Source organism: Poecilia latipinna, unplaced genomic scaffold (assembly GCF_001443285.1).
Source record: "Poecilia latipinna isolate Pla-1442-1.1 unplaced genomic scaffold, P_latipinna-1.0 Scaffold214, whole genome shotgun sequence".
Lineage (NCBI taxonomy): Eukaryota > Metazoa > Chordata > Actinopteri > Cyprinodontiformes > Poeciliidae > Poecilia > Poecilia latipinna.
This window is the reverse complement of record NW_015112830.1, coordinates 268060-284137: the sequence shown is the minus strand read 5'-3', so window position 1 is coordinate 284137 and position 16078 is coordinate 268060. Positions and strand designations below refer to the sequence as shown.

The 16078-nt window shown below is 39.8% G+C and overlaps 1 protein-coding gene across 2 annotated transcripts in view; it reads right to left on the bottom strand.

Moving 5' to 3' along the window:
- Window positions 1-1007: 1007 nt before the first annotated feature.
- The window catches only part of LOC106946956 (integrin alpha-6-like), a 21575-nt gene continuing 6504 nt past the window's right edge, over window positions 1008-16078 (bottom strand). The window contains exons 2-26 of one of the 2 annotated variants that reach the window (XM_015031671.1): window positions 11376-11503; window positions 10825-10904; window positions 10408-10669; window positions 10071-10202; window positions 9541-9754; window positions 9252-9445; window positions 9076-9173; window positions 8247-8374; window positions 8080-8169; window positions 7425-7486; window positions 7100-7269; window positions 6880-7023; window positions 6679-6794; window positions 6361-6517; window positions 6189-6272; window positions 6020-6099; window positions 5829-5906; window positions 5649-5751; window positions 5353-5520; window positions 4908-5003; window positions 4718-4828; window positions 4160-4258; window positions 3437-3562; window positions 3199-3270; window positions 2565-2654 (exon numbers count right to left, since the gene is read on the bottom strand). In XM_015031671.1, the coding sequence (XP_014887157.1) occupies window positions 3202-3270; window positions 3437-3562; window positions 4160-4258; window positions 4718-4828; window positions 4908-5003; window positions 5353-5520; window positions 5649-5751; window positions 5829-5906; window positions 6020-6099; window positions 6189-6272; window positions 6361-6517; window positions 6679-6794; window positions 6880-7023; window positions 7100-7269; window positions 7425-7486; window positions 8080-8169; window positions 8247-8374; window positions 9076-9173; window positions 9252-9445; window positions 9541-9754; window positions 10071-10202; window positions 10408-10669; window positions 10825-10904; window positions 11376-11503 (2989 nt within the window). In that variant the 3' untranslated portion in view covers window positions 2565-2654; window positions 3199-3201. Of the gene's footprint in view, window positions 2655-3198; window positions 3271-3436; window positions 3563-4159; window positions 4259-4717; window positions 4829-4907; window positions 5004-5352; window positions 5521-5648; window positions 5752-5828; window positions 5907-6019; window positions 6100-6188; window positions 6273-6360; window positions 6518-6678; window positions 6795-6879; window positions 7024-7099; window positions 7270-7424; window positions 7487-8079; window positions 8170-8246; window positions 8375-9075; window positions 9174-9251; window positions 9446-9540; window positions 9755-10070; window positions 10203-10407; window positions 10670-10824; window positions 10905-11375; window positions 11504-16078 lie in introns of both variants that reach the window. The other variant, XM_015031670.1, reaches the window with a different exon arrangement.

Genomic DNA, 16078 nt, shown 5'->3' with positions numbered 1-16078 from the left:
CCAGCGACGCCACAGTAATAAACTGCAGTAGTTTCTCCCTGCCAGCATGCCTAGGTGGGCCATATGTGGCACTAATTTGTGGCTGCTATGTGCAGCCATTTAATACGTTTGTATTAAATGGGTGTTGGGTGACAGAACACCAAAAAGTAGCACGTAACTGTGAAGAGATTCTCCAAACGCTTTAAACATGTAAATCTGAGAGGCATGGCATGAATTTGTAGTGCAATTTATATGCAATGTAAGTTTTACATTACACCAGGAATTAATTCACAAGGCCAGAAAGTTACACATTTGTGAGTTTTGTGGTGATGAATCTTAACTGGGATTCCATGGCATTCGTTCAACAGCGTTTTTCTTTCTTCTTGCCACTTTTACGTAGAGGTCAGATTTATGGTCAATAAATCTGTGCTGTCCACAGCTCAGGGCCTCTTTGCATTCTGGTCATTCTGGTCTATCCCTTAAAAAGAAAAGAAAATCTGGGGGTGTAATGTAATAAAGTAAGTTATGAATATTTTGTGATGTACTTTATATTTGCAAGCTGTCTCCTCTATTTATCATTGGGTTTTTTGTTTCAGAATATTTCTGAAAAAAATATTCTGAATTTCAGTTTGAGGTTTTCCCAAAAATCACATTATTGTCCTCCTAAACTATGTCCTACCTGCGGATAAATATTTGTATTAAATGAGATCTTACTAAAGTGAAGAGTTGTGCCATGTGTACTGTTCTGTGTGTACTGGATGTTCTGTAGCTAAAAACAAAAAGACACAAGCCCTGGGGTGCTGAAGAAGAGCAGTAATATGATGTGAAGCCAGTTCTCTGACACAGACACACAGGAGTTGAAGAGGCTGCGCCTGGACTCGCCTGCGCCTCGGCCAGTTTTGTTTTTAAAGCTGCAGGTCCAGCACTGGAGGATAGAGACATGTGAGTGAAGCACAGTGTCCTGCATGGTAAAACACATTCTTCAGTCAGTTTTAAAGTCATAAGAAATGCCTGATCTTAGTTTTTACGCAACTACAGCAATGATTCATTAACATGCATACACGTGTCTATGAGTTGGTGCTTCTTTGCAGTATTCCCATCATGTTCCTGTAGTTCCAGTTTAAATCTATCAGTTTACTTTGGACTTTGGGTGGGTTTTGGAACAAAAATCTGTTTTTACATTTTTGTCAAACCCATTTTTTTTTTTTTTTTGTCTGGCAACTTCCACTGCATCCAGACGTTACCTCTCAAGAGAAACAAGATCTCAGATGCTCAGACCTGTTTTTACCCGTCATAATATTCTCACTTTCATAGTAATCACCATGCGCTCTGACAAGTTCATGCATTCCTCAACCTTATTCAACCTTCCAACATTTCCAGGTCTCCCAATGTAGTGTTTATCATTTGTCTACCATGACAAGTGATAACACCATCGTTTGCCTTTGTTATCATTTGTCTGCAAAGACAAATTACAAGTTTCAGTAAACAGTAAATATTTAACCATGTCAGGCATATTAGATATACAGTCCCTGGCCAGTTTATTAGGTTAGGACATGCTGCTCCTCAGCAAACCAATATTTTTTGTCTTGTTGCTAACCTGAGTGCTCGCAATCAGGGTTTTATGTTTTGTTTTGTTTTTTTATTACAAGAGGCCTTTGTTAAAAAAAAAACAACCTTTGGCCAATTACAGGAAGACTGGTGCTAACATAGTGACCATTTCAATATGTCGGTAGGCGGTCAGTTGTTCAAACTGCTGATCTTTTTTTTTTCTCCTCACTGGACAAATTTTCCCGTTTGATCTCGCATCTGAAGCGAAAACATATTTCTAAGCTTCCCATCGTGGATATTGTGAGCTACAATAATTTTGAACACAACTGAGCAGGAAAAAAGCTGTAAAGTAGTTATAAGTATTTATTAAAAAAACAAAAACACATTTAAGTCCCTGTCACAATTTCCATGGCGCCATGGTTTTTGTTGTGGCCTGGTTACAGTTTTCAGCTTGCACTCAAAATACAGAATATGTACAAACAGAGGCAGAGGAAACAGGCCAACCACTGGGACAGACTTAGAGGACTGGGGGGGGGAGGGTATATATACAGAAATGATTATTTTTGTGTTATCTTTTGGGAGCATACCTTGCATACCTCTTCAAACAAAAACCAAAATATTCCATGCAAGAATAAATACAAACACTTCAAGTCATTCAAATGTACAAAACACTATGATAAAAGTTTATAACTTCCAATATTTCTAGGCGTCACTGAATGAACCGAATAAGCTCAAAATGCTTAAGAGGCAGCTTTTGAGAAAGTCCATCTCATACATTTAGCTTAAGAACATCGAGGTCCCTTAACGACAGTGTTTGATTCAGTCCTTGAGACTTATTTTCAAATGATTTAGTTTTCTATCTCAACTTTACAAGTCCTCAATGTGCAAAGGCAGGGGCAGCAAAAAAAAAAAAATGGGACTCTGCTGATCCATCAATAGGTGATAGATTTTTGTTGTTGTTTTTAGGAATAGTGTTCCTTGTCATGCCATGTCGTCATCCATGGCTTCGTTTCCAAGTTGCCCCAATTGTCTTTTGCAGAATGTACCGCTCTCTCCTCCCGTCTGATCCGAACAGCGCTGTAACTGGGAACCTTGTCCTCGTATTTGGCACGGTTAAAAAAGCCGCACTGCGGACAAATAAAAGAATATCGTGAAATTATTTGTAAGAAATACTTTTTGACAACATCCAGAGACAGCAAAGCAGATGTAGATTGCTGCACAGCATAATTAAGTTAATCAACTAAGAAGTATGTTGATTTGACTGTGCCTACTTCTGGAGAAGGGATCTATTTAAATAGCACTGTTATTTCAGACAGAGAGCAAAAAACACCTGCAGACCAAGTGACTGCATCTTCAGAGGCAACAAAATGAGGAAAAATAGAAAAGATCAGTGAGTGGAGATAATCTTTAAAGCAATAGGTAACCCAGTTGTTGCGTGTCAGCCATCACCTTGGCCATGCAAGTAAAACCATACACATATTACCATGTGTGAAGACCTTATTTGCATAATTTATTTTGCAGACACTGTGATTCAGCGCCTATATTAGTATATCTTTCGCAGAGCCAGAATTGCCCACTGCCTCATTTACTGGAAAGAAGCGCTTTTACAGCAAGACGGAGCAGGATGGAAAAAGTTGAATATCTGACAGATCCAATATGTTACCCTCTCACTTTTTATGCATTTGATGTCAGCTTCTCTTTTTCTGATGGGTCCTCTTTATTCTTTTTCTCAAAGACTCCACACTGGAGAGAGGCAAATCGTTAGAAACGTGTTTGATCACTTTACCTGCAGTCGCTCTGCTCGTGGTGTTAGCAGTGCAACAAGTGTAGAGCATTCAAATCACACACGTACATGTGCAGAATGTGTTTAATACGAGTTAGGACAGCGTGAACCGTAGCTCACTTTTACCTTCCAAAGAAGGAAAGCCAGCAAAGCCAACAGCAAGAGGCCGAGTAGGATGGACAGCACGATGATCCACCATGGCACTCCTCCATACTGAGCAGAACGCCTCTCTGGAAACACGGTCAGTTTCACCTGGAAACCAAAACAAAACAAATAAATGAAAAAAACAAAAAAAACAAAAATCATCAGCGTTATTTTAGTAATGGTAGGTTATCTAGGCGAAGCAGCAGATACTCTTTAAAACATTACACTGTTCTATGTTTTCTCAAAATCTTACGTATTGCATGTAAAATTCACTTGTCGTCTTCTGCTCCGCTCATATTAAACCAATTGACGAAAACTTGTGATACATCTGACATTTAGTTCTTTGTTTCGGATATATTAGCAAAATATTAGTAAAATCTTATTTAACTGCGGGGTGGTTTGCAATCGACGATCCAAGAGCGGAGAGTTCTTGATCCTTCAAAAATATTTCACTATACACTACAATAAATAAATAAATAAATAAATAAATAAATAAATAAATAAATCACATCTCTAATTAACAGGAAAGGACCGGCAGCTGTGGTTGCCAGAATTGTGCCGTATAAACATGGTAAAATATGTATTCATACGGGTTTTTTAACAGTATTTTAGACGTTTTATGGAAAACTGAATGTAATGCAATAAAAGAAAACTAAATAATGTTCCTGGTTGTTTTATTGCATGTATCATAAAACATGTTTGTACTGTTGTCTCGGGGTTCTTCAGCATAGTGTTTGTCGTCGCGTTGCCAACGTGGAGAGAGGCCTTTACCACCACCTCCACATGATGGAACTTGGGATAGTCCTGTTTCGAGAGAAAAGAGGGGGAAACACTGACTTCAATCCTCTGTGTTTGTTTGAAAAACACATTTCCAAGATAATTTAACACAGAAACGTTTCTTTAATTCAGTCATTGTCTTCACAGTCCGTGAAAACATCATACGACTACAATGTGACTTAAAGTAAGCACGGTGTTTTGTGTGAAAACTATAATTCAAATGTTTGACTTTGAAATCTTTTAATGAAAGAAGCACATTTAAATTCAGTTTGGTCATGTCACATTTTCTTATGTTGGTATGTTTGGTATGTCAACCTAGCACTCTTTGCTTGTGCAATAACACAAATCTACAACCATCAACTAAGTTTGTTAAATAACACAAGTTAATTGTAACTATGTGTTTTTTTTTTCCCAAGAAGTATTTATGTTGCAGCTCATCTCAAACCAACATGAAGACGTTGAGTTAGAACGGTCCATCCCGGTTACCTCTATAAAGGTGCTATTCCACAGTCGGGAGTTCAGAGTGATGAGTGCGTTCCTGTCCAGGCCCCCCAGAGCGCATCTGATGGTCACACATTTTGCTGTGCCGTCACATGACTGTACACACACAGAGCAGAGTTATAATTGAAGCTTTCACTCTTAACTTGTGGAGGAAAAACTGGCTGTGTCTCGTTACCAAAGTTTCCTTGTTGTGATCTAGGCGTGAAAAAGCGTAATCCGTCCTTTCCCCTGTGATTTCTGCTGCTCTCCTCTTTCTGGTTTTAACTGGTTCCTTAAAGCGAAGCAGGAGATCAATCAGTTTTCTGCACATTTTAAAATACCTGGGTCGCATGAGAATGTATTCAGTGCTCCTTGAAAACTGATCAAATTAGTTTCCTCTAGAAGTCTTTTAATTAATCAATAGAGTACCAGTGTGCAGTTTTGTTTTATCTGTACGGTTAGAGGTTTGTTTGATTCCCATTTGCTGCAATGGCAGATGGAGGGAACAGGAACTATGTGGGAAGACGGTTTCCTTTCACTTTACCAACTATGCACTACTTTCTAAACGTTTGTCAAGCTTACAGTGGTAACATAAAATATTTAAGTGTACGAATACTAAATCTCTGACTATATTTACCCACCAAGTTCAGAAGGTTCTCTTCGTTGGGCGTGCAGCGTATTCGCTCCACTCCCGGGGAGCTGATCTTCATCAGGTAGAGCAGCCATTTTTCATACTTCGTAGACTTTGGCCACTCTATTTGGAGGGTGGCAGTTCCGAGCTCTGTCAGTCTCTTTCCCAAGTTGACTATCTGTGATTGGTTGATGAAAGCGTTACTCTCCAATCCAGTCAAAAAAGAATGTCAGCTTACGAAGTCAATTTGATACAAATACAGATTGTGTACACAGCGTGCGTGAGAAGCAGCTTCTCTGCACTCACCCTGAACTGGAACGCGACTGCGCTGCCGACGTCGCTTTCGGTCTTCATGGCCATCTCACCTCTGACGTTCCCACTGAAGTAAACCTGAGACGGCTGGACTTGTCTGGTGGGGACGGCGACGCACAGTTAGTAGCCTGACTCGGTACAAGTAGCCTGACTCGGTACATCAAAAATCCTTACCCCGACAAGGACATCTGCAACACAATGGCCACCTTAGCCTTTGCTTTCACGGGCATTAGGTTATCCTGGTTACTCGTCCTGTAAAAGTTCACACACTGGTCAACTGAACATCAGATTTTTGCGAACTGCTGAATAAGGAAGCGAAGTCAGAGACGTTCGACATTTGGTGAGAGGCAGAATCGGGTATTTACGTTTTTAGCACAAGTTCGACCTCCAGTTCTGAAGTGCTGGCAGAGATGCCCGCTGTACCCAAAATAAGGTAGAATGTTGTCTACAAACACATATATCAAATATGGCATGTTAAAGAGTTTCCGATGCGCTTAAAAGAAATTAAAAAGTTATTTAAACACAATGTCTTACCTCGGAGTCACGTTTGAACGGGTTCCCAAGCTCACAGTCAGCCATAGATCCGTTTTTATTTGCTATGCAGGTGATTTGCAGCTTCTGCAATTGGTAATAAAGCACACTGAGCACCAGAAACCGGGACCCTGGTGTTGTATGACACAGAAAGTGCTAAGAGAGTATGCAACACCTCTGGTGAGACGCGGTAAGCAGAATAGGTCAACGAACTGGGGAAGTTAGCAGTCACAGAAGCTTCGTATGCGTCGTCTCCATGTGGATTGGTCACCGTCACCTCTAGGGCAATGTGTTTTTGGCTGGTGAATGAGAACACTGGCACGCCATTCTCCCTTTAAAACAAAGTTCTTTTTGAATATATGCCCTGATGACCTTGTGACGTACACAGTTCCATCGATTGCACTGAATTGTCTCTCTCTGGCGTTAGGGTTGTTACCAGAAACCCACTAGAACAATCAGACAACGTGAAAAACAAGAGGGAATATCCGCTTACATGTTCAAAGGAGTGAATTCATCTACATCAGTCGTTCTGTAGACGTAGCGATATCCTATCATGAGGTTGCTCTGACACACATTATCGTTGCCACATCCCTCTTTAATAAATTCCACCTGCAAACAGGTCACAGTTAAAGTGCAACGTTACAGACACATTCGAATAATTCACTTCACACGACGGGTTTCTGTAAACAAACACCTTCTTTCTAGTTGGCTGGGCATCGTTGGCGTCGAGGGCGGGTGAAAGCTGAGGAGCTTGGGTCTGCCTGCGTTTACGTTGAGCGTCTTGAATATTCACAGAAACATCGATGGGGATTGCACGCAGCTTGTCTTTAATATTTTCCTGCGGGAGAGAAACATAACGCAAAGTGATTTCCAATCCAGGACGTATTTTATCACAAATCCGAAAGTAAACCTACCTGTATAGCAAGTTGACGTGTAAAACATTGTTCCCTTCCTTTTGTGTCCATGGTAATGGTCCCTTTGTATATATAGTCACTATCAGAGTCAGAAGGCTCTGTGAAGATTGCTCTCGGTAAAAGATTGGTTTTCCTCCGGTCAGCATCCGCCTCGAGAGAGTAACCCACCGCTTTGCAGGACAGGAGAGAGGGTGCAGAGCGCAAGATAAATCAACAAATGACTATAAGTTTGGTTTCAGGGTTTTGTTGTTTGTTAAAAGAAAACACAAAAACATAATACAGTTTTGCTCAAAGCTGCTAAATGCATCAATATTTGTCAGCTTACTTAGTCTTGGAGCATAACTGCTTGGGTTAGCAGTGTAGGTGAAACACGTCTTTACTTTCAAGCTGTAGACACAGAAAAGTTAAACCACAATCAGAACCAGCAAACATCTGGCAAGCACATTGTTTTTTTTTTTAAGATTTAAAAGAATAAAAAAGCATAATAGTTAAAACCTAGTTTGAACCCCAAACACAGGCCCAAAGGTATTTTCCACAATCAACAGATTAGTTGTTGACAGGTGACAGTAGGAGAGTCTGGCATGAAAAGCACATTCATGGATAATTTCCTCAGCCAGTAGATGAAAAACATATCTCTCCTTCTGGGAGATTCCTGAAATGTTTTCAAGCTACACATGAAGACTCACCAGTTTACAGATTCTATAAAAAAAACTTTGCTGTCATTTGGAAATAATTTATCCTACTTGTAAAGAAAAATAGAAATGGGGATTCTCTGCTTTACCATCTGATTTTCATGAACCCCAAATTGTGTATCATACTCACTAGGGAGAGAGATGTCCTTGTTTTAGTAGATAAAGAAAAATGAAGCTTTTGTTCAAAACAAGCAACCTTTATTTTTCTTTTTTCTTTTCAAGAAATTGGGTTTGCGGTAAGTAAAGTTCCTCCACAGACTGAAGAAGAGACAAACAAGTCAGCCGTACCAGAAAGTGTTGCCACAGTTCTTCTGGCTGAGGTTGATTCTACTTGGGGAAAATGTAATTTTCTTCTGGATGTTTACAACTGGTCTGGCTCTGTGAAGAAACAACAAACAATCTGAGCAAATACACTAAGCGGCAGTCCATCAGTGTATCAGCTTTGACTTTCTCACCTGTAGATAAAGACAGAGTCTGAGAGGGATCCAACGGCCAGGTCTGGATACGAGTTCTTGTCCAGGTCCATGTTGCCTGCTAATGAATAGCCAAACTGCCTCACTCCAGCAGACTTGCTGAACAAAACCTAAAACACAAGCTTTGTTAAGGTGTGGGCTGCCTACTGGATAAAAAAAAAAGACATCTGCCATTTGGTGTCCAATGGAAACAAAATAGTAACTATGTTGTTTTGAAGACTAAAGACATGACGGTAGGTTGAACGGCAACGGCAAAGTCGGTAATTCAGCATTAAAACATGGAAAAAATAATATGTTTTAAAATGTGAAACAAATCAGACGTGTCTTGTTAAGAATTTAATGTAAAAACAAACAAAAAAAAACACTGATGTGGACATGCTGACAAATAAGCTGAACACATTTTCAATAGTCTCAAGAGTCACTTGAATCAAACAGATCGAAACCCAAAACACAGAAAGAACAGACTGACATCATGGATTAAAAAATTCACGGTGCTGTTCACTGCCTTGTTTTGTAAGTGTTACTTATTTGACTGCGTCATGTAAACTTATAACGACAGTAAAACAATCTTAGATAAAGATACAATAAATGTTGGTTAGATTTTGTCACGATAAAAACACTATTTTTAACAAATATCATCTGAAATATGATGGTGTTGATAACTAGTAATGTCTGACCTCTGCTCAGGCCAGACATTTTTAACTCATCTCTGTGTTTTTCCTATTTTTTGATTTTGTGAGTTTACCGTTTATAATTCTGTGCAGTACTTTGGCTGCTTCTGCTACGAAATACGTTGCACTATTTTACGTACCTGTGATGCCTTGTCTGTGATTTCTCCTCTGGCTGATCCATGGTAAATGTAAACTTTGCCTGCACCGCTGTCTTCATGAGGAGCTCCCACTGCAAAATCTGACAGCAAGGCAGTAAGCTTCAACGTCTCACACACACACGCACGCACACACACACACACAAATAATGCCTCCTTACCATGGTAGCCGTCCTGGTTGATGTCGCCAAGGTTCTCCACGGCGAGGCCAAACATAGAAACTGCGGGTCCATCTATTCTTGTTGGTGTGACGTCGTTCCACTTTCCAGCCTTGTTGATGTAAACGTAGACAGCTCCTCCAATATCCGAGTCCTTCTCAAAGTACTGAGGGGCTCCAACAACTATGTCATCCCAGCTAACAAAGAAGAAGATCACAGACTCAGAGGAGTACAGTCAAAATTACAGTGAGAGCAGATGTTAAGGATGTGTTGGTTAACTCTGCACTCTTACCCATCCCCGTTGAGATCCAGCACAGTCAGGTCGTATCCAAAGGAGGAGGCCAGGCCCTCGCCTTTAAGGATGTACTCCTTTTCAAGGATCCTGCTTAATTCCCCACCTTTCTTTAGCAGAATCACCGCTCCACTGAAATAAGCTCTGGGAGCTCCTGCCACCACCGTCAGCTGACCCTTGTTGGTCAAAGCTTTTCCAGAGTCCAGAGAGAAACCTAAAACAACCAGTTTATGAAATAATTCACATGAGAGGGAAGTAAGTTGGTAACATTGACATATTTGGTGTTGTTGCAGCATCATATTGCATTATTCACACTGCTGCCTTTTCATCTTTCACATTTTGTCCCAACACAGCCATTTTTAAAACATTATATTAATCTATTTTATTAGCAGGTAATGTGATAGACCAACACAGAGTGGCAAGGACAGGATACTCCTGGATCTAAAAAAAAAAATCCATAAAAGTGTCTGGTTGAAACATGGGAAAATGTGGAAAGGTTACATAGGTGTAAATATAACTGCGTATTTTACCCATGTAGCTGTTGGGAGGAGCGGGAACCAGATCAGGCTTCTTCTCAGTCTCATCTCCTGCCTCAAATGGTCCATCGTCATAGATGCCCATATCTATTAAGGTGTCGTTCTTTTGTTCCAGTCGTACCACGCCTTAAAGCAGGGGGCGGAGGAAGAAAAGCAGAAAAAGATTATCTTACTTGCAATCAAAATTTGTCAAATTCTATTTATTTCTCTATCCAAGCGCTTTTTTATGAATCATAATGTCAAACATATGGCACAGCATTTAAGTGAGTAGCAAATTCATCTGTCAACAAAACCGAGCTTCAAGAAAAAGTATGACATAAATTTGAGCTACCTTTCCAGTTGTAAGCTCCAGGAGCCCCGAAGATGAAGTAGTGGAAGTCCTTGTCGAATGTAGCAGAGAGGCCCTGCTGGCAGGAGCCGAACCTTTCGTGGCCTCTGTTCCGGTTGTTGCAGAAATGCCAGCTTCCGCCATCTTCACTTGAACTGGGATCGATAGTTAGGTCCTGACTCAGCACATAGCAACGGCCAATGATGTCGCGAGATTCATGAGGAGAGTTGACGTTTCTCTGCCGCTTGTAGCGATGGGCGCAAGTCTGCCAGGGAGAGGGGTTAGAGATGAGGACGGATAAGTTGTTGTCTTTAAGAACATGTTTTTGCGTGTGTGCGTGTGTGTGTGTGTGTGTGTGTGTGTGTGTTAAGTTGGTTGATCTCAGTGTGGTCTAGTGTGATGACGAAATTAGATTCTTACTAAAACTTTGCCTCCTGGTCCTTGACTGCTGACTGTCACCCCCATCCACTGGTTCTCTTTGTTTTCATTTTCTGAATCCTCTATGAAAAGAGAGAAAAAAGACGAGAGATGGACAAAAAAATTTATAACAAAGCAAATCCAAAAGTGGGATATCTTTTGATGTGTTGATTCCACAGACTGAGCTTGTGAGTCAAGTACAGTTTGTGATTAAAATCGGTTTATTTTACAACCCCTAAAATGTGAACAGGGTTAGAAAAGAACAGTAAAACAGTAAAAGAAGCTGAAGTACATGAAACCTCAATAAAAGAGCATGAAGATATTAGGGTAACTATTTTTAAAAAATTTCAAAGGGTGATTCTCAAAAAACTATAAATCAGTGAGCGAAACGAGGGCTTATTGACAAAGTGAATTTACTCATTCATTTTTATTGATTTGGGAGAGAAAAGTAATGTACCAACATATATTAAGGAGACTATTAACATTTTTGACGCATTTAATGATCAACCGTCTGTATTTATAATTCCCTATGTGTGTGTAAAGCCTTATCTTACCGTTATTATCAAAGACAACTCTTGAGCACGCATCAGAGTTGGAGCTCATTTCACAGTTGTAGATTCCTCCTGTCACATTAGATTTTTGACCATTCAGTGCTTTGGCTTGTGGCGCTCCAACCAGTAGTCTGCAATAAACACACAAGCGAGAATACAGTTTATTATTTTTATAAGTGCAAAGCAGTCTCTTGCATTCCCCTCTTCCATGTGTCAAACGGTAGTCAGGAAAAGAAACAAATGAGTGAGAGTGCTCTCCTGTGGATGGCTGAATCAGGGTTTCTGCTGTGCAGAAGATTTCACATGCACACATACAATTCTTTGTATGGAAAACTGTCCCACTCATGACTACAAAAACAGTCATATACAGTGTACTTTGGCTTTAAATAGCTGCAAGTCCTGATATTACTTCAAGTGATTTTAATGAGATGCTAGAAAATCACCTGAGTGACTTGAGTTTTATCTGAAAAGAGTAATGCAGATGTTTCTACACACCACTGACCAGGTGCCAGAAAAAATACTGCAATCTTCCCTCACTTGCAAGAAAAACAAATAATTAAAAACATTTCATGAGCAATATTAAAACTGGAGGAGCACCACGCAACTCTCTTATTATGGTAGCTTCAGCTTGTTGGACTTCCAGTGTCACTTCACGAAGGCCACAATAACAAAAAGTAATAATTGTTACAATTACAAAGTAGACTTCACAAACTTATTCTGCTTTTACCAATGCTATTAAAAAAACTGTAAGTTTGTTTTAATAGCATTTAATACCTGATCCACCTATCATTACTAGGGTGATAAAGTGGTACCATTTTTTGAGCGTTATTTTGTAATAATTATTGCAATAATGGTATAATTGATAGCGAAACATACTTTATAGTCCTTTTGACATTTCATCTGACTAGATATACAGTCGGATCTCCACAAACAGAAAAACTGCTTGAAAAATTATTACCATAACGCAATACTGGACCATGTCACCTTGCAGCTAACAATATCTGTATCAAATACACAAATCACATGCTTAATGAACAACTCTCAGTCTGTGGACACATATTCGTCACCCTTCAAATGATCTTTGAGGTTAAGCATACAGTCTGTGCACCATACTGTCTTCATTAGATCAAATCAAATAAACCGTTTTTAGCTGGAAAACAATGCATCCTCAGAGAATCTGCTGAGAATGGCTGTACAGTAGAGCAGCGACCCACCAAATGCGATTAGCATGTTTGCAACACAGACCTAACTTGTCTACTTTTCAGTCTGGGAGATATTAAACTATTTATCTACATTTCAGAGAGCATAAATTATGATAAATGCTAACATACCGAACACTCAGAAGAGTTAGCAAAAACAATAAATCTTTTTAGGGAATCCTTCACATTCTGTTAACAGTCCCTTTGTATATTTAAATTAGGATTTGCTAATTTTTTAAGACTAGGCAGTAGATAAGCGACTGAATGTAGGAACGGACTTTTTTTTTTTTTTTTTTTTTTTTGCAAAACAGACAAGTGTACAATGTTTATCCCATTTCTCACCACTGGATGGGTTTGGCCTTGTGTCAGAACCACACAACTATAATTTGTGTCCTCATCCACCCATCATGTGTCCAATCAAACATTTTTCTGAATTGGAAGCAGGAACTGTGTGAGACTTGAAATTTGATAACACAGAGGCTGGAGACAATTCTACACATTGAGTAAACAAACAGGAATTATCCTGGACAATAAACATTCATCTGAGAGATGTGGGACGACAGACGGTGTCTACATGGGAGGGGAGAATAATTAATGGGAAAAGTGTCAGATTAGATACATGTTAGTAGAAGAAAAGGTCAAAATGGAGAGCTGTTTCTTTCTGAAAATCTGTGGCAGCGCAACTTAGATTTGCATGGCTGCCTGTGAATGAATCATAAGACATCCAAAACAGGATCCACCAAAGTAGAGATTGAAGATTATAACTTACAGCACTGTGTTTAGCAAAAATGTTGTTTTTTTTTTTAGCAGCCACAGAACCTGGGAACCTCACAATGACAAAAATCAAACTTTAATTCATTTACATTATGATCCCAAACACAGCAGCAAATTGACAACGCAAAGTGGGGGGGGGGGGGGACATGTTGCAACATCTCAGTCAAAGTCCAGACTTCAACCTGATTGAAACGATGTGGCAGGGCCTCAAAAGAGCTGTGCGAAAACAAATACCCGCAAGCCACAAGAAACTGAAGCAATGCTGGGCAAAAACTACCCACAGCAATGTGTGAGAATCATTAAGTCATATGGAATAACCACTTCTAATTCCTGCTAAAGATGGTTCTATAAGCCAATGAAAGATGGAGTGTAGTTTTTCCAATAATGGTATTAGCAGCGGTAGAAACTTTATTTCTGCATGGGCAGGAATCTTGTTCATTACGTTTGGTATGTCAAAAATGACTCAACATATTCTTAAAAATCTCCCAAGCTTCAGCTGCATTATTATGCAAATTAAAAACAACTACAGTCATAAATTACTTCATAAACATGTAACTGTTTTATATGTCATTGTATAATTCAGAACAATAACTTATGAAAAGGAACGGAGGCTGATGCCAACAGACACGTTGCATCTTCATCATCACGCAAGGCTTCGAGACAAAGGGTTGAAGTGCTGACAAGATGTGATAAAACTGACCCACTGCTCCAATGACAGCCACTCAGTTGCTTATCATTTACCACCAGCAGAGGCAGCCCTGAGAGGCAGGCTTTGACCACAGGAGGAGTGTGTTTGGGCCCAAGTGAAAGCAGGCCTGACACACACAAACCCTAACCAGCCACTTTATGAGGCGCCCTTGTTAACAGGGAAACAGCCAATCCCACAGCAGCCACTCCATCCATTTACACATCAACATTACGAGAATCGGAATCAGCTACTTTGCCCAAGACTGAGTGGAAATAAAATGAAGGATAAAGCATTAGTATGAATATGTATGTACAGCCATTTTTTATGTTAAAAAGTGAAAAAAAAAAAAGAAATGTAGACTGTGGCCATAAAAATGTGCTTATTTTGTTTGACAGAGGAATAGATGACTGTTCAGTCTGTAAGGTGATCATCGTGTCCATCAAAGAGGCAGCCTGCAGGAATGAGCTGTCTGTGTGGCAGCTGGTTTTAGCAAATCGCATACCGTAGTAAAAACATTTCAGGCTTTTTTTTTTTTTTTTTTTTTTTTACATTTCATTCTTTTACATTTTGTGCACCAACATTGTGGAACAGTCTACTTCCAGATGTTTGAGTCACAACTGAGGATCCATTTGCTTAAAATGGTGAATATCACATCAAATGTAGCCTTTTTCTGTCATAACTTTACCACGTTTTACTTGTTTTTCAATTGTTTTTATGTATATTTTTGATTTTGAATTTTTATGTTTTTAAATTGTAACTTTAACCTCATTGTTGGTTGTAAATTTTCAGTGAAGCACTTGATTTAAAGATTTTTTTTTTTCCTTTTTTTTAGCATATGTTGGGAACCTTTAGGTTTTTTTAACCAGTGTGCTCATCTTCTAATCACTGGTTGCACCATGTTAATGCACCATAACACAATGCTCTAATCATCACAAACTGATACCTACATGACAGTGAGTTTACTACCCTTCCACCTCGACCAAATCTCAATTCAGTAGAGCACCTTTGAAAGGTGGTGCAACAGGAGTTTCATACCATGGATGTGAGTAAGACAAATCCACAATTGCTTGATGCTATCGTGTCAATAAGGACCAAAAGCAGAGCTTCGAAACACCTCGTTGAATCTTGAAAAAAAAAACGCAGAAGCATGTACTAGAAAGTATCGTCTGATAAAGTGATTACTTTCAGAGGCGGCAGCAGGGCACAGACTGGCTCCAGTGCCCACTGGAGAAACATCCTAATGAAAGAGGTATGCTGTTTGTATAACAGCTGACTTTCTGCCTTCTTGGACAGAGTGTGTTGCTTGGCAGCATCCTGTAGCTCTCTATGAACTGCCAAATGGGTTGCAGATCCGCAAATCCATGACAACAGTTACCCAACTTTCCCCTCTGTCTGCATTGAGTTTGCTGGATTTGACAGGCTGAATAATAGCTGGGTTTGGTGCCCAGATATCAAACTGATTTACAGTCTTTTCAACATTCCTGAAGCAGTTACCTTCAGCTCCTTCCCCTTTGATGTTAGATAACCTTAAATAACCAGAGGCCACGGGGACGGAGGCCTAAATCTGATGCTCGTGCTTCTTCTTTATCAAATACACAAGCCACATGCTTCCACATATAACGCTAACCTCAGCACAAACATTCACGGTACCTCCCAGTTTCACCAACTGGCTGCGTTGCTTTCTCCTCTGTCTAACGGCACATTATCTGAGCGCTTCGTGCTTCTTGCTCGTCTTCTTTTTTCCTTTAATTATCAAACACACGTGCGTATATTTACAGCACCCCGCACCCATACAGGTTTTCTCCTATCCTGAAGGTATAAATGAAAGTCGTCATTTCAGGAAATAAGAGACTGTGAAGGATATGTGACCAAACGCTGCTATGAATGACAGGCAATGAAAGGGCTGTGACTCACCAAGCACACCCAGCTGTAAAACAAGCCAACAATTAAGCATACATGCTGTTGCAAAAGACGTCCAAGAACACACGGGGGGGGGGGGGGGGAAAAAAAAAAAAAAAATAAACATAAAAAAAATTTAACTTCTA